General features: G+C 43.8%; 1 protein-coding gene across 2 annotated transcripts in view; it reads left to right on the forward strand.

Annotated features, from left to right (window-relative positions):
- The window catches only part of LOC118364392 (raftlin-like), a 79,902-nt gene that overhangs the window by 16,630 nt on the left and 39,387 nt on the right, over nucleotides 1–23,885 (forward strand). The window contains exons 3-5 of one of the 2 annotated variants that reach the window (XM_035745895.2): nucleotides 13,515–13,692; nucleotides 19,430–19,538; nucleotides 21,124–21,595. In XM_035745895.2, the coding sequence (XP_035601788.1) occupies nucleotides 13,515–13,692; nucleotides 19,430–19,538; nucleotides 21,124–21,595 (759 nt within the window). The remainder of the gene's footprint in view (nucleotides 1–13,514; nucleotides 13,693–19,429; nucleotides 19,539–21,123; nucleotides 21,596–23,885) is intronic. The other variant, XM_035745896.2, reaches the window with a different exon arrangement.

The following is a 23,885-nucleotide window of genomic DNA, read 5'->3' on the forward strand; positions in this document are numbered from 1 at the left end:
TGGATGTCCTTTGGGAGGTGGACCATTCTTGATACACACAGGAAACAATTGAGCTTGAAAAACCCAGCAGCACCTACTACCATACCCCGTTCATAGGCACTTAAATATTTTGTCTTGCCCATTCACTCTCTGAATGGCGCACATACACAATCCATGTCTCAGTTTTCTCAAGGCTTAAAAATCCTTCTTTAACCTGTCACCTCCCATTAATCTACACTGATGGAGGTGGATTTAACAAATTGCATCTCTAAGGGATCATATCATTCACCTGGATTCACCTAGTCAGTCTATGTCATGAAAAGAGCCGGTGTTCATCATGTTTTGTACACTCAGTGTATGTCATACACTGTAAGTAGGATGTTGAACTATTCTGTAAATACGTCACATATAAATACCCTTTGAGGTTGCTCGATACAGGAGGCATATGTTTACAGGTGTCCATACAGCAACAGATGATTGCTACTATGCTACTATGTAGTGCTGAATGTTCCTTACTATTGCTTTGGACCACTCAAGCAGTCAAATACCAGCCTATTGTTTTTAAAAGAAAATGTGTTGGAGCAGCATTAAAATGTCTGACATTGTAAAACTCAGCAGGTTCTTAATCATTAGGCTTCAAACAAGAGCAACTGCTGACAACGTTTTCATCAACAGGAAACGCAGATTTCTGTACAGTTCCTTCCTCTCCCCCTCTATCTCTACCTCCTGTATCTGAGCCTGTGTCTGAGGCAATATGTTTGAGATTAGCCTTGATTCTACAGGAGGGAATTCTTCTTATTCTGCAAATACTGTTTCCTGTGTCTCAGGGTCGGTCTTCTCTGGTAAATGGAATCTCATTTGCTACGTGAAATATGTGTACATACAAATATGTCCCTTCTCCTTCTTGGAGGCAAATAGTCTGTTCATGATTTGGTTTTACTGGCAGCCCAGATATAAACCTGTCTTATTTAGTTCTCTTTCTCTCTCTAGAAGTGTGTGGGGATTTCTGAGTGTGGGGTCTGTGTGCATTATGTGTTTGTAAATATACTGTAAGAATGTGTGTGTGTGTGTGTGCGTGCACGTGTTGCACGTGTGTGTTTGAATGCCTGTATTTACTAACCCCATTTTCTATCCTAGCTTCCATCCTCTTCCCGCTACTCTGATACACAATACCCCCTATACGCCCCCTCACAGCTTTATTGGGTCGTATTATCCTGTTGCTCTGATCCAATATGACAGTATTGATTGTGTTGAAATGCAATCTAGGCAAAGATAGCAGAGGAGTAAACAAGCTAAATTTAACCAAACACTTCTGCCCCAGCCTTCACACAACCCAAATGAGGAACAATGATATTTGTCTGCTGTAAAAAGAGGATATATTGTATCCTCTCATGGCTGTTCTTGGACTTTATAAAGAAAGCACTGGGTTGTTGCTCACTGTTCACAGGAAGTGTCCTCATTCTGGAGAATTTTGACCTCACTTCCTGAAAGCTAGGTTTGAACATTTCTGTTTTCAAAGGAGGTCGTGGTTGAAGGTTCATCTCAATGTGCACGAGGCATTGGTTTTCTGTGAAAGCTTGAAATTGTAATGACAAGATACAGAATGTACTGAGAGTGTATGCATGTGCACACTTAAATGACAGATCTGAAAATGTGCAGTTGTTTTTCATTCATCTTCATTCTCATCCAGTTAGTGGAATTCCAGTTGTCATTCAAAAAGTGTCACTGAATAATTGACACGCACAGCTCAAGACTGCCATGCTACTTGTTGCTTATCCTACAGCCATGCTCTCCCATCAACCACTAACGTAGAGCTTCAGACATTCTGGAGCTGTTTGAACTCCTCTGAGCTGGCATGTTATGAAAAGTCTGACTTTTCAAAAGCATATTCTTTAGTTATATCTCATTAGATCGATGTAGATATGGGAGGGGGGGGGGTTCTCTTCAGATTTCTGCTGTGAGAACCAACACAAGACTCCACTGAGAAATCATCAACCCTCAAATAAACCTGAAGGACGAGAGTAGCATACCCACTGAAGACTTATCCTCAGCTATCGACAAACTTAGGGAAATGTTTGCTGAACGGTGTTCATTCGACTCCGTTGGGCTATCTGGGTTCTCTGAAAACCACACAGAAGAAAAAGTATCGTATTGACAAAACGTCTTCTCTAAATAGTAATGTCAAGGTTTGAGCCCACCTCACCAACACACACTGGTTGTGTGTGCTTTCTCCATGAGCCTGTCTCTCATACTGTGTAAACGGAGTCAATCGTACGTAGCACTAGTCGTCTCTATCTGTTCTCTTTAATAATATATTCATATGTTTTTCAGTCAGTCATTCTCCTGCATTTGACTTATTTCATAATTCATGGGAACACGGGTCTTGTCCTTCAAGAATTCAATACATCGCTTGTGAAGTATGTAGGTATCACAGCGTCAATTATATATATAATAATCCTCTATGTCTATAGCAATCTATTCTGGTCATTTAGAAACAAAAGATGGTGTTTCGCAGGCACTGTAAGCAATTAATTATAATAAAGATCATAGACACATTCTGTTATTATTGAAGATCTGTCTCGTATTTCACTCATACGTCTGAGTTGTTAGCGAGGTTCCAGGCATTGTTTCCATGGGTTCAATCGTTATAGTGCCAGGGATGGTTTCCATGACGATCTACCACCTGTTGTCTGGTGGAGCTCCCATCTGCTGGGAGACTGAGGTGTGAGTACAGGGCTTTCTGTAATGGGAGTTAATGACTACTGAAGAGGGTGTGGATGATTAGAGTATCTGTTTATTCATTTAGGATAGTGTCTCTTGATGTCTCCCACTGGCCCCTTCAGACTCAGTCTGGGGAATCAGTTAGAGTTTGGGGTCCTCTTGTTTCCCATATGTCTCCCTAACTTTTGTTACTGCAAATGCTAAGTGCATCTCTATGGAAAATATGAGGAAGAGTAGAGTTATTTATTACTGCTATGTAAGAGAATGAGATGATTCACACCGTGTGTGCAGGTGCAGACACATGTTTTACAGGGCCGGCTGCACATAGAAGTGGATCATCTACTCTACACAGTTGTGAAAACACTTAGTGCCTTCTGAAAGTATTCACACCCCTTGACTTTTTCCACATTTTGTTGTGTGACCTGTCAGAATTTAAAATGGACTAAATTGAGGTACCCCATCATTTCGTAGTGGAATTATGTTTTTAGACATTTTTACAAATTAATTAAACATTAAAAGCCGAAATGTCTTGAGTCAATTAGTATTCAACCCCTTTGTTATGGCAAGTCTAAATAAATTAAGGAGTAAAATTAGCTTAACAAGTCACATAATAACTTGCATGGACTCACACTCTCTGTAATAATAGTGTTTAACATGCTTTTTGAATGACTCTCATCTCTATATCCCACACATACACTTATCTGTAAGGTCCCTCAGTCTAGCAGTGAATTTCAAACACAGATTCAACCACAAAGACCAGTAGGTTTTCCAATGCCTCGCAAAGAAAGGCAACTATTGGTAGATGGGTAAAAAAAAGCAGACATTGAACATCCCTTTGAGCTAATTACACGTTGTATAGTGTATCAATACACCCAGTCACCAAGATACAGGCGTCCTTCCTAACTCAGTTGCTGGAGAGGAAGGAAACCGCTCAGGGATTTCACCATTAGGCCAATGGTGACTTTAAAACAGTTAGAGTTTAATTGCTGTGATAGGAGAAAACTGAGGATGGATCAACAACATTGTAGTACTCCACAATACTAACCTAAATTACAGAGTGAAAAGAAGGAAGTCGGTACAGAATAAAAAATATTCCAAAACATGCATCCTGTTTGCAATAAGACAAAGTAAAACATATATATATATATTTTTTTTTTTTTTTTGGGGGCAATTTCTGAATACAAATCGTTATGTTTGGGGAAAATCCAACAAAACACACATTTCTAAAAACATGTTCCACGTTGTCATTATAGGGTGTATGTAAATGGGGGAGATAAAATACATGTAATCCATTATGAACTCAGGCTGTAGCACGACAAAATGTGGAATAATTCAAGAGGTATGAATGCTTTCAGAAGGTACTGCATGTGGTTTCTCAAGAGGCCTGTGTTCAGCTGAAAAACATGTAACACCTCATTGATAGTTTTACGCAGCCACATTTTATCATCAAACATATTCGAGTTCACAGCCTTTGATATGGGGCTTGTACTCAGCCCTGAGGTATACCTCTACATTGTCTACTACTGCACCGAGGTGTTCTACTCCATTGGGTTATTATTTAAAATGTTGGACCTTTTATTTAACTAGGCTTTAGGTATTGAGTTGCAGTTGGTTCTCCGTACCAAGGGCACTATATGAGATGTTCAAACTGGTGATCCCAGAGGAATGCCGGGGACCTAGGGCTGTTTGCATGTCATTATCAATGTGGATACCGCCTTCCACCCACGTACAATACAGAAACAGACACACACACAACCTCCGCCACCCACAGGTAACCAGACAGACATACCATACAGCCTTGTGGTTTGTAATATCTCTCTATATGGAAAGATATGATCTCATAGTCATAGTGGTGGTGATGTATACATCTAGTACAAACACAGGCATTATAAAAACTATTTCGTTTTTCACTAAGACATATTACCCATGTTTTCCTAAGAAGAAATATTCTCACAGCTAGAGCTATGGTCATTGGTATCCCTCCCCAAAACATTCTCATACATTATATAAACCAAGAACAGAAGTAAAGAAGATTATGGACTTGAGAGTAAACAGAAATACATTTGATGCCAGGGACAAGGTGCCTGTAAATAAGGAATGTAAATCTAGCCTTGTTGAAGGGGTCTAATCCTTATGTTAATCACAAGCTACTTTGTCAAATTCTAATCTCCATATTTTACCATTCTAATTTTGGATCTTCCAATCAATTGGCGTTGAACACTTCACTTATTCAAGTGTGGCTTCTTTCAATGGAACCCTAATGTCAGAAAATGTGGTGGAAATGGACTCAAACCTAAAGGGAGGAAGGAGAAACGCTTGTACTGTTGTGGAGCCAGACTTGGGTTCAAATAGTATTTGAGATCTTGAGTGTTTACTTGATCCTGCCTGGAGTGCCAAGTGGGCAGGGTTTTCACTTTTGGGATTTATTTTCCGATTGGTTCAATTGCGGCCAGGCAACCTCTGTCAAACACAGCTAAAGTATTTGAAAGATTCATAATACTATTTGAACCCAGGTCTGCTGTGGTGCACTGCTGAATGTCGTCAATGGACTCATATGGGCATTGATAAACGCCTGCTTATTTAACACTGCTTGTCTCTCAAGAGCTGCCCGTCTCCGAGCAACAGGGCTGTCAACAGATCTACTTTCTCAGAAAACTTGCTTCAGAGACTTCCTGACAAGAAAATCTGATGGAGGGAGAGACTTAATTCCAGAGAGCCCTTTTTTCCTATTTATAAACCTTTTTACTGGCAGAACAAATTACAGGTAGTTTTCCCTCCATCAAGTCGCTGAGCGCCTTTTCATTTAGCCATCACAACGTACAGTGTTTAGACATTTAAAGAGGGAGCTTTTAGTTAACTCTGTGCTTTTCCGCTCTTTTATAAGCTTATGTGTGGTTGTGCTGAGATTGAAAGTAGCAGGGGATGCATATGTACATGGTGATCTACAGATGGACGCTTAAATGCACTGTCTAGACTTCAAAAGTACAATTACATGAGCATTTTAGCAGTCCTTGTTGGAGACTCACTGCCTAGTCAAACGACACACTAAACCAAAGCTCTTCATCGATTATGCCTGCTTCGGATGGGTCCAGTCTCTCGATGACCGCCTACTCTTCTCATGATGCAGTCTGTTACGGTGCCACTGTGTAAGCTGTCATAAGACTTGCATAACCTGTAACAGCATCTTGCAAGCTAGCAGTGACTCTTCCTCCCTCTGGAACATGACCCCTGGCAGTAGTTCAGTTTTAAATGATTAGAATGTGGTCATCTTCAACACTGTATCTGAGAAGGGAACAGGAGCAGGTTATCTCCCACTTCACCAGAGCACAAGGTATGAATGCCCGTGTGTGTGTGCGCGTGTGTGAGAGAGCAAGCATACGTGTGTGTGCGTGTCTGTCTCTTTGTGTGTGTTTGAGAGATTGTGTGCTTACCGGGGTTGGTGTGCCTAAGTCTTAGAGAGCGTGCATTTTTGTTTACTTCTGAGCGAGTGGCGGGCCAATGCACGGCACCAGCAGGCCTCTCACAATGACTCATTAGTTAGGTAATTAAGGCACAAGGCTGTGCCCCCGGGGCTCCACAGTGTCGCACTGTGAGCTAGGACTGCTAATGGTACTAGGCCCAGAGCAGAGAGATGGAAGGAAAGTATGGTCCATAGGTTCTGCTCTCCACAAAGGAGGGTGATGGGGGAAGAAATGTGGGAGAGGTGCGGACAGGGGACCTGCCGACATTTTCATTATGGGTCTATGAAAGCTAATGACACAGGGCAGGGTCTGGACAGGGGATATGGGTCCAGAGGTTGTGCTCAGTGGAAAGAAGGGTTCAGGGAGAGTATTTTAATTGGACACAGATGAGGGTATGAGAACTTTGGATACTTACAGTATACTGCAAGGGTGGGTTAACACAGACTTTAAATGGTCTTCTGTGGTCATTTGTAAGGCTTTATGAACTGCCGTAAACCCCATAGGTATCCCCACAATCCATGACCATGTACTCCCGTTAGGGGAGAAATAGGAAAGGGGTGGCGGCTATTGTAATTTTGAGCACTGTGCTACATTAGTCATTGTCCTTTGGATGACATATTGTAGTATCCTAATCAAATTACAATATGGAGGCCCCTTCCTGTATGGTTTAAGGATATTCTACTCTACAGTATGCATATCATTTTGTCATGCAAAACACCACTTCCCATACCCTGAACTCATAGCAGCTAACTTTTTCAATTGAATGAAATGATACTATAAACTTCAAGTTGTTTGTATATCAGTTTGAATATGATATTGTCCATAAGCAAAATGAGTTATTAGTGTGGTAGGAAAATATACAGCGCTTTAATTGTGATGAGGGAAAATGATGCTGAACAGCAGATAGGGAAAAGTGAAACCTTCTTCCTGCTGAGTCCTAATAGGTCATTTATTCCGGGTCTATTTTTCCCCACTCAAGTTTCATGCAAATCGTATTGAACCATGTCCCCCAGTGGCAGAGTACAGAGTGTCGGTGGAGCCCACACGCTCAAATCTCTCAGCTTATTCATTTCCTATTTACTCATTTCATTTTTAATACATTGAATGATGGAAGTGCAACAGCCGAGCTCAACGGTGCTTACATGGAACTGATGGTAGAGGGCGAATGAACAACTGAGCCGGTGTCATTATAAGGGATGTCAGAGTCTACACATGTCTTAATGCTGTATGGCAAGTGGGGTGTATGATGCTATTATATTGTAAACATATTGGCACTGCAACATTGTATCATTAGAGGATGTCAAAATAGTGACATCTACCCATTGTAGTTAGAGTATATTTCACAGCTGCCTCTGATTGATAACCACACCTGACCAAACCAAAATAGAGACATAAAACGCTCTCTATGGTCAGGGCGTGACAGTCAAACACTGGCTCCAAGGGCATAATCACCTTTATACAATGGGTTACCAACATATTAAAATAATGATTGACATTTTCATTAAAAAAATATATTTTAATGATTTTATTCATACAATTTCACTCTTCCACAAGAAATAGTCCTGACACAAATCTAGGGTTGCTACCCAAGCTGTTTGTTCTATCGGTTCGGTTGCCAGAAATGCGACCCAGTCGTTCAGTCTTTTTGTTGAGTGTCTACAGACACGACCCAGGAATTCATTCTAAATGTTCCATTGCCATATTGGCTGGGAGCGTTCTTATCCCTTGCTTGCTAGCTAGCCAATTACGGCTAACTTACAGTCACGTTCAACGGTGTAGCCAGAATAACAACGAAGTAGCGGCATTAGCATTTGTTTAAGCTGTTTAACATTTCTTTAAGCTGTGACATTTATTTGGATACATTCATAACAAGGAGCTGATGATTTCACCTGGCATAGCTGTGCTTTCTGGTCAGGACACTGTTGTTCACAGGAGCTAGCCAACTACACAGCTAATACAATCAATTCTAACTGAAGCTGGAAAGACTTCAAAACGTTCAGACTTCCCGATTCCCAAAACATTCATTGCTATGGGACAGCTGGAGGTCGAATATGAATATTGAAACAATGTTGCAAATGTTGGAGAGACAGACAGCAAGGTTTATACAAATCTCTGCTGTTGAAATCTAAATGTTAGTCTAAAAGAAATGTGAGGTAATGTCTTGATGCTTTTTATAGTGGAGATCAAGTTTATAAATTGCCTGGCTGGGCTGATGAGACAGCAGATTGCGCAGCCAGATGGAACAGAGTAAATAGGCATTTTAACGTCATAGATTTAGTCGGTGGTAACTTGTGGAATAGACACCGGCTGGAATGCGGTTTTAACCAATCAGCATTCAGGATTAGACCCACCGTTGTATAATATGTCACATTGACAGTGCCATCAAAACGTTACTCATACCCCTTGACTTATTCCACATTGTTGTGTTACAACCTGAATTCAAAATGGATTAAATATTTATCTGCACACAATACCCCATAATGACAAAGTAAAAACATGTTTTTAGAAATGTTTGCAAATGTATTGAAAATACAATTCAGAAATATCTCATTTACATAAGTATTCACACCCCAGAGTCAATACATGTTAGAATCACCTTTGGCAGTGATTACATCTGACACATTTGAATAAATGTAGGTTTTGAAACATATGAATGCGTCATAACCGGCCATAAAATAAAGCAATATACTGTATGTCACATCAGGTGTAAATATATGGGTCATGACAGTGTTACTACAATGTTGTTGATCCATCCTCAATTTTCTCCTTTCACAGCCATTAAACTCTAATTGTTTTAAAGTCACCATTGGCCTCATTGTGAAATCCCTGAATGGTTTCCTTCTTCTCCGGCAACTGAGTTAGGAAGGACGCCTGTATCTTTGTAGAGACTGAGGGTATTGATACACTATCCAAAGTGTAATTAATAACTTCACCATGCTCAAAGGGATATTCAATGTCTGTTTTTTTCTCTTCGCAGATCTACCAATAGACGCCCTTGTTTACCAGGCATTGGAAAACCTCTGATCTATGTGGTTGAATTTGTGTTTGAAATTCACTGCTCGACTGAGGGACCTTACAGATAATTCCACTTTGACATTTTTGGGGTATTGTGTGTAGGCCAGATAATTAAATCTAAATGTAATTCAATTACATTTCAGGCTGTAAGACAGACAACAAAATGTAAAAAAGTCCAGGGGTGTGAATACCCAGGTGAAATATACAGCCTTGGTGAAATATACAGTGCATTCGGAAAGTATTCAGACCCCTTGACTTTTTCCACATTTTGGTACGTTACAGCGTTATTCTAAAATGAATTAATTCATTTTTCCTCATCAAGCTTTTTTTTTTACCCCATAATGACAAAGAAAAAGCAGGTTTTAAGAAATGTTTGCAAATTGACCTTTGCCCCAGTCTGAGGTCCGGAGAGCTCTGGAGGATCTATCTGTACATCTTTCCCTCGATCATGACTTGTCTCCCAATTCCTGCCACTGAAAACTTCCCCACAGCATGATGCTGCCACCACCATGCTTCACCGTAGGGATGGTGCCAGGTTTCCTCCAGACACGACGCTTGGCATTCAGGCCAAAGAGTTCAATTTTGGTTTCATCAGACCAGATATCTTGTTTCTCATGGTCTGAGAGTACTTTAGGTGCCTTTTGGCAAACTCCAAGCGGGTTGTAATGTCTCTCTTACTGAGGAGTGGTTTCTGTCTGGCCACTCTACCATAAAGGCCTGGTTGATGGAGTGCTGCAGAGATGGTTGTCCTTCTTGGAGGTTCTCCCATCTCCATAGAAGAACTTTGGAGCTCTGTCAGAGTGGCCATTGGGTTTTTGGTCACCTCCCCGACCTAGGCCCTTCTCCCCAGATTGCTCAGTTTGTGCGGCCAGCTCCAGGAAGAGTCTTGGTGATTCCAAACTTCTTTCATTTAAGAATGATGGATGCCACTGTGTTCATGGAAACCTTCAATGCTGCAGAAATGTTTTGCTACCCTTCCCCAGATCTGTGCCTTGACACAATCCTGTCTTGGAGCTCTACGGACATTTCCTTCGATCTCATGGCATGGTTTTTTCTCTGGCATTCACTGTCAACCTTGGGACCTTATATGTCCAATCAATTTAATTTAACACAGGTGAACTCCAATCAAGTTGTAGAAACATTTCAAGGATGATCAATGGAAACAGGATGAACCTGAGCTCAATTTCGAGTCTCATAGCAAAGGGTCTGAATAATTATGTAAATCATGTTTTTCTGTTCTTTTTTTCACTTTGTCATTATGGGGTATTTTGTGTAGATTGCTAAGGAATTGTTTTAATTTAATACATTCTAGAATAAGTCAAGGGGTCTGAATACTTTCCGAAAGCACTGTATATCACTAATGTATTGTGTAGTAGGACCAAGATGATTGAAAAGTATTTGAAACTTGTTTGGATCATCATGTTCTTGAGGATGACTCACACACAAGAAAATGTATTCATGTGCACATGTGGTCAATGCCAGGCAGTTGCCACGTAAAGAAGATCAACTGAACTAATAACTTTTTATTTTTACAAAAATAGGATCCAACTGTTAAACTTATTTTCATCTAGTATGGCCTGTGTGTGGACATAACCTGGAGAAACAGATAATATATATTTTTAAATCCCACATTTGGTTTACTCTTCATTGTTAAATGGGAGTATTTTGTTTGATGACTCTGTGCTAACATAATTTGACAGAAAACTAATTTATTGGCTGTCAGCCAGGAGCCTTTTCTTTCATTATTTGTCAAGGTACGATTCATTTTTTTCCCTTCTGTTTATGTAAGTTAATTTATTTTCTGGGTAAACAAAAAAAAAGGGAAAAGAAATTGGCTTCCAATTTGTTGATAACGTTAACCAGACTGCCTCAGTCTGAATATGGGCTTTTCAAACAAGGGCCCTCACGTTTACAATATTAAACGCAAACATTGACTTGAGATATACATATACTGCACAGAATCTAATCTGAATTTATCTACTTAAAAAAAAAAAATGGGTTTCTGTATGGATAACAGGGTCTTATTGCCAAATAAACGCTCTCACCGCGTCACACATTTTTGTGAGACCTCGCATTACCCTGCACTAGGCTTCAAAATAGATGTTTGAATGATAAATATACATATCGGTTGGTCACCGTATGACGGCTTTTGGTTTCGATTTCAGGATCAGCTCTCATAGCGATTAGAGGCAACTTATTAAGAAGTCCCCTATGGGTGTGTTTCCATTGGCTCTTAATGAAAAACATATTCTATATTTACTCATCTCAATGGAGTGTTCAGAGAGAAAGCAGAGAGAATTCTAGTCACGTTATTATATATACACCATCTCACAGACCCAGCATACATACACAGCACAGAACCAAGCCTCAAGGGAAAGGGGAAAGAGTTTGTGGATCACCAAAACAAGAAAATAAAATCACAGATCACAGAAGGATTAATTACATTTCCAACGGCAGTAGGGCAGAAAAGAAATGATGTTCCACACATTTTGAGAGGGTGGCCTATTTCCTTTCTCTGTCATGCCTTTTAGCTCTGGAAGCTCCTGTATTGTGTCGGAGTAGGACAGAGTGTGATTGAGAAAATGTGGGGATATTTTTAGCCAACCAGTTACTGGCCTGAGGGGAAAGAGGATTTTTTTTTGTAGCTGTTTCACAATGAACCTCTGGTTCCATGCCCAGGAGAGACTTCAGATCCTCACTGAATCAGCTTTCATCTCCTCCACAATGCTGCTGTTTCCTGGTTGGCATTACAAGCTCCACTGCTCCCCTTTCCTCTATTGTTGTTCTGGTGATATACTGCAGGGTTTCCCAAACTCGGGCCTGGGGCCCCCCGGGTGCACGTTTTATTTTTTGCCCTAGCACTACAGAGCAGATTCAAATAATCAAAGCTTGATGATGACTTGGTTATTCGGCCCAGGACAGAGTTTGGGAAACCCGATATACTATACTGTTAGTCACACTACTGTGTTACAGTAGTGTGCTATAGACTGGTAGAACAATTGAGTTGTTATATTAATTCACAGACACTCAGTTAACACAGTGAAATGTATCAACCAAAGTAAATGGCAAATAGAAACAGGCACATTATGTCTTTTTGATTTGTGGTTTGACTGGGAAAACACTAACTTCATCATTTCACTTGAGTGAACCCATGTCTGTAGCACCATCACTCTGTTGGATCTATTCAACCACAAATGCTAATGTGAGAGTCACACTAATTTTGTCCTAAGCATTTTCTTGTTGATGACATGAAGTTGTGAATATTTCTCTATGACCAAATGATCCTTCCCTGACCGTGACCTCTCATATACTTTCCGTTCCCGACGTTCCCATGGACATTGCCTTTTTCTTCTCACTTTATGCCGCATTGATTCCAATTACAGCAGTGACATTCCCACAACTTGTTTCACCCCTCCTCTCCTCCTCCCTCCCTCCATCCTGCTCTTGGTCTTGACTGTCTCCCAAGCGGGCAAACTGTTTGGACTTGTTTAACTGTCGCCTCACAGCGTGTTCTGGAGCTGTGGATGGCTTGGCCGAGCTGCTTGGATTGTGCTGAGACGACTAGGCTTAAAATACACCCCCCCTCGCTCTCCCCCCCACGTCAAAATATCTGGTCACTCAGCGAGTCTACTATCTTGTTAATTCCAAGCGTCTGTCTTCACCACTGCTATTGCTATTGGTGAGGTTAAGCCCTGTCGAGAAGGCATCAAAGCTGTCCTCGGAAAGCGGCTCGTATCATAGAGCTAAACAATCAGCTTTGATTGGATTTTTATCCTGTCTTATCAACTCTCAGACCAGGGAGCCAAAGCCAAAGGCATGATGCTAATTGCCAAAACAAACTGAAAATGCTCCGTGGATCAACACTGCCATCCGGTCCTGCTTACGTTTGGGTTGTTGTACTGCAGTAAAGTATTATGACATTTGATAGGGATGTTTTCTGTTAGGCAATTTGGTTGACCTCCCTCCGTAACTCTATTTGACCTGGTCATGGATGAGTTCCACTAGATTCCATTTGAATGTAGCCTTTTTGTGAGACTTTTCTTGATTGTACATGATCATTCCCTGTGTGTGTTTAAAAGTCCGAAGGAAGACCAACAGCCGAAACGCTTCGGTTCTACTTTTAACAATGAAGCTTTTATTTATTGAATTCCATTGTCTTCCAAAGGTTGCTGAATCTCCTCTCTGTTTATCACTTTTACCTGAATTTGAGTATCATTCACTGGACTACAACTATAGTCAGTACTATCACTATAACTTCCACTACCATGACAAAACACCTGAACCAACCACACACACGTTCTTCAGAATCTGTACCTTTTCTCGTTCCCTGTCTTTCAGATGGCTCATCTACACTGTGTCTTTCGTCTGTGCGGGAGCTCCCAGCCCAGCTCCAGGACCTGTACCAGCAGGGCTTCTCCCTGGTTGCCGTTCACCCCTTCATTCATCCCTGTGGTTCCGACGCAGTCAGCCCCCAGCACCAGCTCTACAGGGCCGTGCTGATCCGACTCGATGATGGGTACGAGTACATACACATTGCACTTATTCAGAGCACCTTCATTGACACAATTAGCAGAAGCCTTATCCAGGGTCAATACATTTGTGTTTATGTAAGCTTTGTCATTACGTAATATGTACAGCAAATAAAAATGTATATTACTACATGGATGTAGACATTGGTATTGCAGAGGTTGTTTTGGGCTAGCTGTCACAGGGCTGTTGTTTTGGTCGTTAGCAAGCAAATAATCTCTTTCCAAGCTTTTGATGCTCCGGCCAACATGTGGAATGGGCCAAAGTCACAGCTGCCCCCCCATGTCTGCCCTCCACCCGGGCACCTGTCAGCGAGCCCTGGGTGACAGTCAGCTTGGATTAGGGCATGGTTTTACTCCAAGTGTATGTGAAGGGCATGGTGGGGTGGTGCTGGTAGTGGTGGTTTCCGGCTGAAGCCCTGTCTGGCTTGCCTCGTGTGCCCTGTGTTCTACCAGCTGGCTGTTATGAAGGACAGCGGTTTCATGCGTGTTAGGCCACATGCAGGTCTGTCTCTGGGAATGACTGCCTGTGTGAAGCAGAACCAGACACTCACTAGTCACTTTCCCCACAGAGAGATTAGAGGGGCAGCAGTTGAACCCCTCACCCTCCCCTCTTAACAGTGTTTTATGGCCTGGTCTGTTCTCTCTCGTGGATCCAGAGCCCTGGGGTCGGACAGTGACGCCACACTCTATAAATCCCTGGACTCTCCTCTCGTTGAATTATCATCCAGGAATTAATCTCGAGATTCCTAAAATAAATAATTCCTGCACATGGACATATAATTCCTGCACATTCCTCAGTATATTGGGGTTTAGGCTCCGTGCCCTGTTGTTCTTGTTTTGTGCTTCCTGGTTGCCTAGTGTTGTCTTGATAGGATCAAACCATTTGGCTGGTACAGGTGGAGGATTTAGTTAGTTGTAAAGCACAACAATCCATCCACTCAGGTGGCTCTTGCCTTCTTTCTAAAGACAGCCTGTGCCCATTAATGAGCTCCTATGGTCTAGGGAAATACATCACACCTCTCTCCCACTGTCTCTACACAAAAACCACTCCCAAACAAGTTCCAGACACTAATCCTATGCTGGGAGCACATAAATATTGATTTTGTATGAAAAGGGATGGATGAATGGGCAGCAGCATGGTTTTTACACACCGACATGGTTGCCTTCCTCTGAAGGAAAAAAAGAGAATACGAGGAATAGAAAGCGGTAGAGAGAGAAAATAAGATCACAGCTGGAGTGTGACCGAGCGAGCGGGAGTTAGAAAGAGAGAAAGGGGAAAGGGCTGCCATCCTTTGATGGCTCCGGCCAAACCGTCCTGCTTTATCTCAGATTCTGTCACCGTGGAGACGGCTGCTCACATCAGCACCAGCCCCGGGGGGAGGAGTGGGATAAAAGAGAAAGAACAAAACAAAAAAATCAACCAGGTAGCATCTTCCTCTCCTATTCCCTTGTCAGTCCCTTGAATCAGGGAGCCAAAACTGCAGATGACAGCGCAACCATTCATCACTCTCCCAAAGCAAACAGAACCAAAAGTGTCTTCTTCGCTCTGCAGTGCGCTATGCGTCAGCTGGAGACAGACAGAGGGGGAGAGATAGTGTGTGTGAGAACCAGAACAAGAACAGCAGCTAGGCTATGCTTAGCAGCAGCTGGATGTGCTGTGTTTAGTATGCAGACAATGTCTCTTTGGATACAATCCCAACCAATTTTCTACAGTATTAGCCTCAATTGTAAAGCCTCAGTGAACAAGGGTATAGCTGCACAGTAGTGTGACATTGCAAAAGCTTCTAGAGCCAGGAATTACACAGGGGCAGGTAGCTTATATAGAACTGGGAGCCAGTATTGTTCATGTTAAACACTGCCAATTGGAACAACTATTTAGTTCAGGATAAACTCTCAAACTTGTATAATTTCAGCCAGTAGTTTTGAAAGTGGCGCTCACGGGCCAAAAGTGGTCCCTTTTTTGTGTGTACTATGTCATCAAATTGGGTACTACAGTACGTCATTCATTTTGTATGATATGTTATGTCCTGCAAATGTTGTCGATTTTGCAATTATACATTTTCAATCCAATTTGTACTATACGTTCCGAATTTGTTGTGCTTAAGGTCCTGGAGTGCATCTTTAAGTAGGCCATAACTTTAAAAGCATGTTGTCTCTTTGACTGTGATTTGTCACTGGTGACCGTGGTAACCTGCTCAAATCTGTGGATCAGAGAGAATGGATAGGACCATTTTAATTTTCAAATGTCAACTGTCATATTTCCCAATGTTCAATTTGGTTGCGGCGTAGAGGGGTTACAGTTCAGCAGGCAGTGTCTGATGGGATATATTCATCATCTATTGGATAATTGTAGAATTCACATGCGCTCGGGGAGAGAGCTGTATGGACCAGAAACCATTAGAGGGGATTCGTCCAAAGAAATTATTCATGACTCTGTGAAAAGCTGACATTAGAAAAATATGTGCTATATTATTAAAGGCCAGGGATGAAAGATTGCTAAACACAGGTTCGATGGTGGAGCCTGACCGAGCCGTTGTCATGGAGATTGTGATTTTTGGAATTGCGATTTTGGCGCCCGATGTGAGGGCTTCTGGGTTTCATCACGCCCCACCATATCAAGAATTAAAATAACCATCCCCAGATTCCAAATCCCAGACTGTGCCTTTAATAGCCCCTGTGGTCCGGGATACAGAACCTTGAACGGTTGAACCTGACTGACAGTGCAGCTGAATAGATAGCAGCAGCAGTCTGCATAAGGAGTGGGAAGTCAGATGTAGATGTACACCCAGGAGGAGGCTGCAGTCAGACCAGCTGCAGGCTGGAGCCAGGCATGCGTTTGACACTTACTCTAGCAGCCTGGCGGTAGACAGCAGATCAATGGGGTTGAATGCAAGTAATCTGTTTCACACCGAGAAAATGGACTGCAGGTGATGGGGGTATTTTTAAAGAAGTCCTTACCTCTTGAGAGGCGATGGGAGACTAATTATTTTCTCCCACTTTATCCATTATGGATTTGAGCCCTCTGTCACGGCCGTCAAAAGAAGTGGACCAAGGTTCAGCGTGGCGAGCGTACATTTGCCTTTTTATTCAAAATGTCTCCAACAAAACAACAAATGAAAGAAACAACCACGAAGCTTACAGGGCATTAGTGCCACAAACAAAGTTAACTACCCACAACAAAAGGAGGGAAAAAGGGCTGCCTAAGTATGGTTCCCAATTTGAGACAATGATAGACAGCTATCCCTGATTGAGAACCATACCCGGCCAAAACATAGAAACACAAAATCATAGAAAACAAAACATAGAATGCCCAACCCAAATCACACCCTGACCAAACCAAAGAGACATAAAAAGGCTCTCTAAGGTCAGGGCGTGACAGTACCCCCTTCCCCCCAAAAGGTGCGGACTCTGGCCGCAAAACCTGAACCTATAGGGGGGGGTCTGGGTGGGCATCTATCCGCGATGGCGGCTCAGGTGCGGGACGCAGACCCCGCTCCACCACTGGCTCACCCCACTTTGGTGGCACCTCTGGTGTACGGGGACCCTCATTGCCGACCCCGAACTGGGGACCCTCGCCGCGGGCGCCGGACTGGGCACCCTCGCCGCGGGCCCCGGACTGGGGACCGTCGCCGCGGGCTCCGGACTGGGGACCGTCGCCGGGGGCTCCGGACTGGAGACCGTCGCCGGGGGCTCCGGACTGGGGACCCTCCCTGATGGGAGGAGGCGTATAGACAGCCTGGTGCGTGTGGCTGCCCTGGAGATCTGGTGCATAGCCCTTGGCACCACTCCTCCAGGCTGAATGCCCACTTTAGCCCGGCACCTCCCGAGCGCAGGCACAGGTCGAACCGGGCTGTGGGGGAGCACTGGAGATCTGGTGCTTACCACGTGCACCTCTCCTTTTGGCGGCATGCCCACTTTAGCCCGGCAAGTGCGGGAAGTTGGCACAGGCCGCACTGGGTTCTGCTTGGCGAACAGGGGATACCGTGTGTAGAGCTGTCGCAGGATAACCTGTGCCGAAGAGACGCACCGGAGACTAGGAGCGCTGAGCCGGCACAATCCCTCCTGGCTGAATGCCAACTCTAGCACGGCAACTGCGGGGAGCTTGCAGAGAGTGCACCGGGCTATGAGAGTGCACTGGAGACACATGGCGCAGAGCCGCATAACCTGGTGCCTGATTAGTCACTCTCTCCCTACGGTAAGCATGGCGAGTTGGCTCAGGTCTATAACCTGACTCCGCCAATCTCCCCGTGTGCCACCCCCAAACATGTTGGGGGGCTGCCTCTCGTGCCTGCTTCGCTGACTTGCCTCCTCATATCGCCGCCACTCTGCTTTAGCTGCCCCCAGTTCCTCCCTTGGACGGCAATACTCCCCAGCCTGCCTCCAGGGTCCCTTACCGTCCAGGATCTCCTCCCATGTCCAGGAGTCCCTTTCACCACACTGCTTGGTCCTTTGGTGGTGGGTAGTTCTGTCACGGCTGTCAAAAGAAGTGAACCAAGGTGCAGCGTTTTTATTCAAAATGTCGCCAACAAAACAACAAACGAAAGAAACAACCGTGAAGCTTACATGGCATTAGTTCCACAAACAAAGATAACTACCCACAACGAAAGGAGGGAAAAAGGGCTACCTAAGTATGGTTCCCAATCAGAGACAATGTTAGACAGCTGTCCCTGATTGAGAACCATACCCGGCCAAAACATAGAAACACAAAATCATAGAAAACAAAACATAGAATGCCCACCCAAAATTACACCCTAACCAAACCAAATAGACATAAAAAGGCTCTCTAAGGTCAGGGCGTGACACCCTCCTCAAGTTTACAGATCCAATCTGCTTTTCATGACTTCAAATTACAGAACGTGGAAAACAAATAGCAAGAATTCAGAGGTTTTCCTTTACATTGGCGCTTCACGGTGCTGTGAATTACACAGTAAGTTTGCAAAAACATTTGCATCCAATGTGCAGATTGTCCTCGACACAGTTTGCTACTGACATTTGATCTGGGATAAGTTGCATAATGATGGGGGACTGGCGTGACGGTGACGTCTGACTTCTGTGGGGTTGTTGTTGACTGTGAGAGATGACTCAGGTTCCCGCTGTGTTGTGAAGTCCGTGTGACAGAGAGAGAGCTAGGCCTAGGCTGCATGGGATAATGTTTAACGTCTCCTTACACACACACACACACACTGTACACACACACACACACGTACGTACTGTACATACACACACATGCAGTGGCGAGGGTGGAAGCGTCCCATCCGTGTTGTCAACAGGATGAGAGGTGAAGCAGAGCGATGGAAGCTGGGGCATTGGCCTCCTCCAGGGCTAGCTGTGGGATTTCCTCCAGAGAAGATAGAAAAATACAGGCCCATATATATACATAGATTCCATCCACCCAGTGGAAAAACAAGACAAGATTTGTATTGCATTGAGTTTCCTATCCCACCCTAATGTGCCCCTTTCAATCCTGATTTGTGTCTACGTTAAGTGCTCCTTCTTTTTTTTTTGTCACACAGGCCAACAATTACATTAACACGGCTCATATGTGATTTATTAATACATTATTTTCATAAATCCATAAATACTTCATTTCCAAGGATTTCTCTGTGCAACCATTTCAGAGATGTATTACAGAATGTGGTGTATGTCTGTATCGTGTATGACTGACGTGATTGTGGCTGAAATGTGTTGTTCCTCTCTCTCTTGCTGTGTGGGCTGCTACCGCAGGTTGGAGAAGAGCCAGTCAAACTGTGCTTCCTACCGTCTGCAGCTGGAGCAGTGTCTGTCTACCGACCAGGTGCCCACCCCTGAGCTCATCCAGGGCTATGTCAAGAAGGTGAGCCTCAGATAAGGCCCTGTCACGCTACTGAGACGAGCTGAGCCAAGCCAAGCTGTACTGAGCTGGCCAGGTTAGTGGTTAGGCATCCACAACTGTGCTGAAAAGGACATCGATGTGAACGAAACTATTAAGCCTGCACAGTTTTGTTCAGGTGGCGTGATAGTGTGAAAAGGGTATAGTGGACTCAGATAACAGACACAACTGACCAGCCTATAAGTAAGTCCTAAAGGCGCTGTGGGCAAAAACTATCTGTTTGGTTTCTTCTTTATCTCGACTCGCTTTCCACAGCCAGTAGACGAGACGGTCCTTAGTTTTAATAAAACAGGGAGTAGAAATGGGTTATCAATTCAGCCGGCCAGTCGCCTGAGGACCTGAGTTTCATTCTGACCTTCAAACTATCGGCTCCTGGAGCACTCTCTCTAATATCTGGAAAAATAGGAAATATGTAGCCTATGTAGAACTGGAAAATGAAAGTCTTTAAAGAAGGCTGCTCTCATTCTGCAGTGAGGACATGGTAACACTAACCACTCTCAAGCAAGCTGATGGCCATAACCATATCATGTTAGGAGCTATCACAGGCGTCTATTAAAAGCAAAAGAGACTTGTCATTATAAATAGCAATGTAACAGAAACATATGACGTTTACCTGTTTCTCTGACCTGAGCATGTGCAATACACAGTAGTGTGATTTTCCATTCAATGCGGACCATTTCAAAGGCTATCCATTACCTTCACACCCGAGTCGACCCACATTAACACACACACACACACAGTAGAAATGATCCCTCTCCCTCATTGACTGGCAACGTTACCCTCAAATGAGATATAATATTTTTATTTTCATCTTGGCAATTCCATTTTGCAATTTGTCTGGGAATACAAATGTGCAAGTGCTGAGCGAACGTTCGATAGATATTAAACAATGGAGCTGGGAAACGATGTGACTGTTTTACAATTTCATTTCATAGAGGATAACCTGTGATATGGCACCCATGCTGATTTGATTTGGATTCTCCTGGTCCCCAGCTGCAGATAGCAGAATGTACTGCCTCTGGCTGGATCTTGTGACAGAATGTGAATGGAGAATGGCATCATTAACACTGCTTGACAGTTAACATTTCAATTTCATTTTGATGGAAAATCCCAATATTGACATAGAATGCCAGATGACAATGAAATGGGAAAAGCAATGCTTGATTTGGGATGCAGTCCTGCCAGGGCTGGAGCCACTGCAATCCAATCAACTCTAGTTCAATTTGAATGGCTGATGCTGGGAAGAGGGGTGGAGGGAGGGGGAGTGCCTCTATAATTATATGATAATACCAGGTATGTAAACAGTTCCCCTGGAATCCATTTGGTTGATAAAATAGGGAGTAAATGGGGGAAATTCAGGGGGGAAAAATAGCCATTGAGCACGAGCTACAACTTTGATCTTACTCATGATTAGCCAACATGATCTTAAATAACAGTCCATCATAACAGAGCATACCGTATGAAAGGTTGGTATTATTAAATTGTATTTGTAAAAGTCAGGTCGTCCACGGATCTCTCTAAGGCGGTTGTTTGCTATCTGTCTCTCCAGCAGATCCAGGATGCTGCAGACCAGGGGGTCATGTTTGTGGGCTTCATCCAGGAGCCGTGTGGGTTACGAGGTACCCAGACCAGAGAACCAGAGACGCCCTCCCTCTCCCTCCACTCCAGCCCCAGCTCCATGCTAGGCTCCCTGAGCAGCCGAAGCCCCACTAGCCCCCGGATCAATGGAGAACCAGGAGTCCAGGAGCAGGCGATGGACACTGGGGCTGATGAGGGACAAGGCTCCTTATGTAAGGGTGGGGAGGGGGAGGACCAGACTAGGGACACTGTGGGGAGTGAGACCACTGTCGGAGAAAGCAACCATGATGGGAGGTCCTCTCTTCCCATAACACCATCCACAGAGAGCGAGCAAGATGATGATCAGGATGTTATAGTGGAAGACACACTGACGCACAACAATAACAAGACAAACGTCATAGAACTGAAGGAGAAGCCAAGCCGTCACCCTCAGCGAGCCAATGGTGAGTATTGTCAGATTTCTATTCGTTACTATGTAATTGGATTTGTATACTGTATGCCAGGCAAGATTCAACTTGAAACCGCATAAATGGTTCTTCAATTTCCTCAGACTGTGGTGCAGCATAATGTTGGATTAAATTAGCATATTTCAGCATTTTAGAATACCAGATGGACAGCTCTTCTCTTCTCTCACACATTCTCTTTCAACCCCAGTTGGAAAACATAAATGTGCATGTGTGTTGAATGCTCCCCTCTGTGTGTGTGTGCATGTGTGCGCCCATACATACTTGGCTCCCTGTATACAAAGCACCCTGGTCCATCTGGACGTCCCTCATCTGGACGTCCCCCACCCCACTCAGCCTCCTCCCTCATCCCCAAACCAGTGAGATAATCCCCCTACCTCACTCAGCCTCCTCCCTCATTCCCAAACCAGTGAGATAATCCCCCCCCACCTCACTCAGCCTCCTTCCTCCTCCCCAAACCAGTGAGATAACCCCCCTACCTCACTCAGCCTCATCCCTCCTCCCCAAACCAGTGAGATAATCCCCCTACCTCACTCAGCCTCATCCCTCCTCCCCAAACCAGTGAGATAATTCCCCCCCTACCTCACTCAGCCTCCTCCCCAAACCTCCACAGTCCACACCACCACCACGGCATAGCCAGCATTGTGTGTGACCATGTGCCAAGTACCCTTGTCCTCTTCGCTAATGCTCTCTGCTGAAATTGACTCAAAGTCTCAGTTCTGTGTGGCTTTGCCCCCATAATCCTCCTGAACAGCAGAATGTGGAACAGGGAACAGGGTCACAAGCCAACAGTCAGAAGTGAAACTGGGACTTGAAACCGACGTGCTATAAAATAGCATCAAAGATCGTTGAGGTTATTGAAACTAGTGCTGAGAACATTCCTTTGGGATCACAGGTGTGAGAGGAGGAAGTGATGGTATAAAAAGAAGATAGAGATTGGACAAACATCCCAATGGTCACTCACATTATTGCCGTTACCTCTTAGAAATTAAGCAGTATGAAGCTAACCACTCTCCAACTAAGAATCACGTTGCAGAGAAAGCTGGCCTACATGTTGGTTTGAGCATGTATTTATTATGAAATATTAGTCCTGATTAAATCAGTGTTGAGGAGGGTGGATTAGCAGAACAGATGCTGTCATGTTCAACAGTGGTTCTGTACAGTACACATTACCAGTTAGGATTATGGGGCCTGACCTTGTCACTTGGACAGGCATCCATCAGACCAAACTTTAAAAGGAGACCCATTTGGAATGTTGCAATTGCGTTCATGCGCTCGTTTACTCTTTAGTCGTCAATCTTCTCAAATGATTGGACCACACAAGTTATCGTCTCATAGCAGGTCTGTCATTTCCCATGCGACTGTGGCCTGGCAGGTCTCAATAGTCAATACACCCTACTGTTTGTGTTATCGCCAACTCTCAGGGCAAGTCGAGGGCGATCCTAAAATATTTGTTTAACTTTGATGCCCCTGATGCTGAAATTGTCTAGTCAGTTGCGCTTTGAAGTGGTCATCATGTGGGAACTGATCTGACAGATATTTTTTTACATTTTTAAAATTTCACCTTTATTTAACCAGGTAGGCTAGTTGAGAACAAGTTCTCATTTGCAACTGCGACCTGGCCAAGATAAAGCATAGCAGTGTGAACAGACAACACAGAGTTACACATGGAGTAAACAATTAACAAGTCAATAACACAGTAGAAAAAAAGGGGATTCTATATACATTGTGTGCAAAAGGCATGAGGAGGTAGGCGAATAATTACAATTTTGCAGATTAACACTGGAGTGATAAATGATCAGATGGTCATGTACAGGTAGAGATATTGGCGTGCAAAAGAGCAGAAAAGTAAATAAATAAAAACAGTATGGGGATGAGGTAGGTGAAAATGGGTGGGCTATTTACCAATAGACTATGTACAGCTGCAGCGATCGGTTAGCTGCTCAGATAGCAGATGTTTGAAGTTGGTGAGGGAGATAAAAGTCTCCAACTTCAGCGATTTTTGCAATTCGTTCCAGTCACAGGCAGCAGAGTACTGGAACGAAAGGCGGCCGAATGAGGTGTTGGCTTTAGGGATGATTAGTGAGATACACCTGCTGGAGCGCGTGCTACGGATGGGTGTTGCCATTGTGACCAGTGAACTGAGATAAGGTGGAGCTTTACCTAGCATGGACTTGTAGATGACCTGGAGCCAGTGGGTCTGGCGACGAATATGTAGCGAGGGCCAGCCGACTAGAGCATACAAGTCGCAGTGGTGGGTGGTATAAGG

The sequence above is a fragment of the Oncorhynchus keta genome, chromosome 31 (assembly GCF_023373465.1).
Source record: "Oncorhynchus keta strain PuntledgeMale-10-30-2019 chromosome 31, Oket_V2, whole genome shotgun sequence".
NCBI lineage: Eukaryota > Metazoa > Chordata > Actinopteri > Salmoniformes > Salmonidae > Oncorhynchus > Oncorhynchus keta.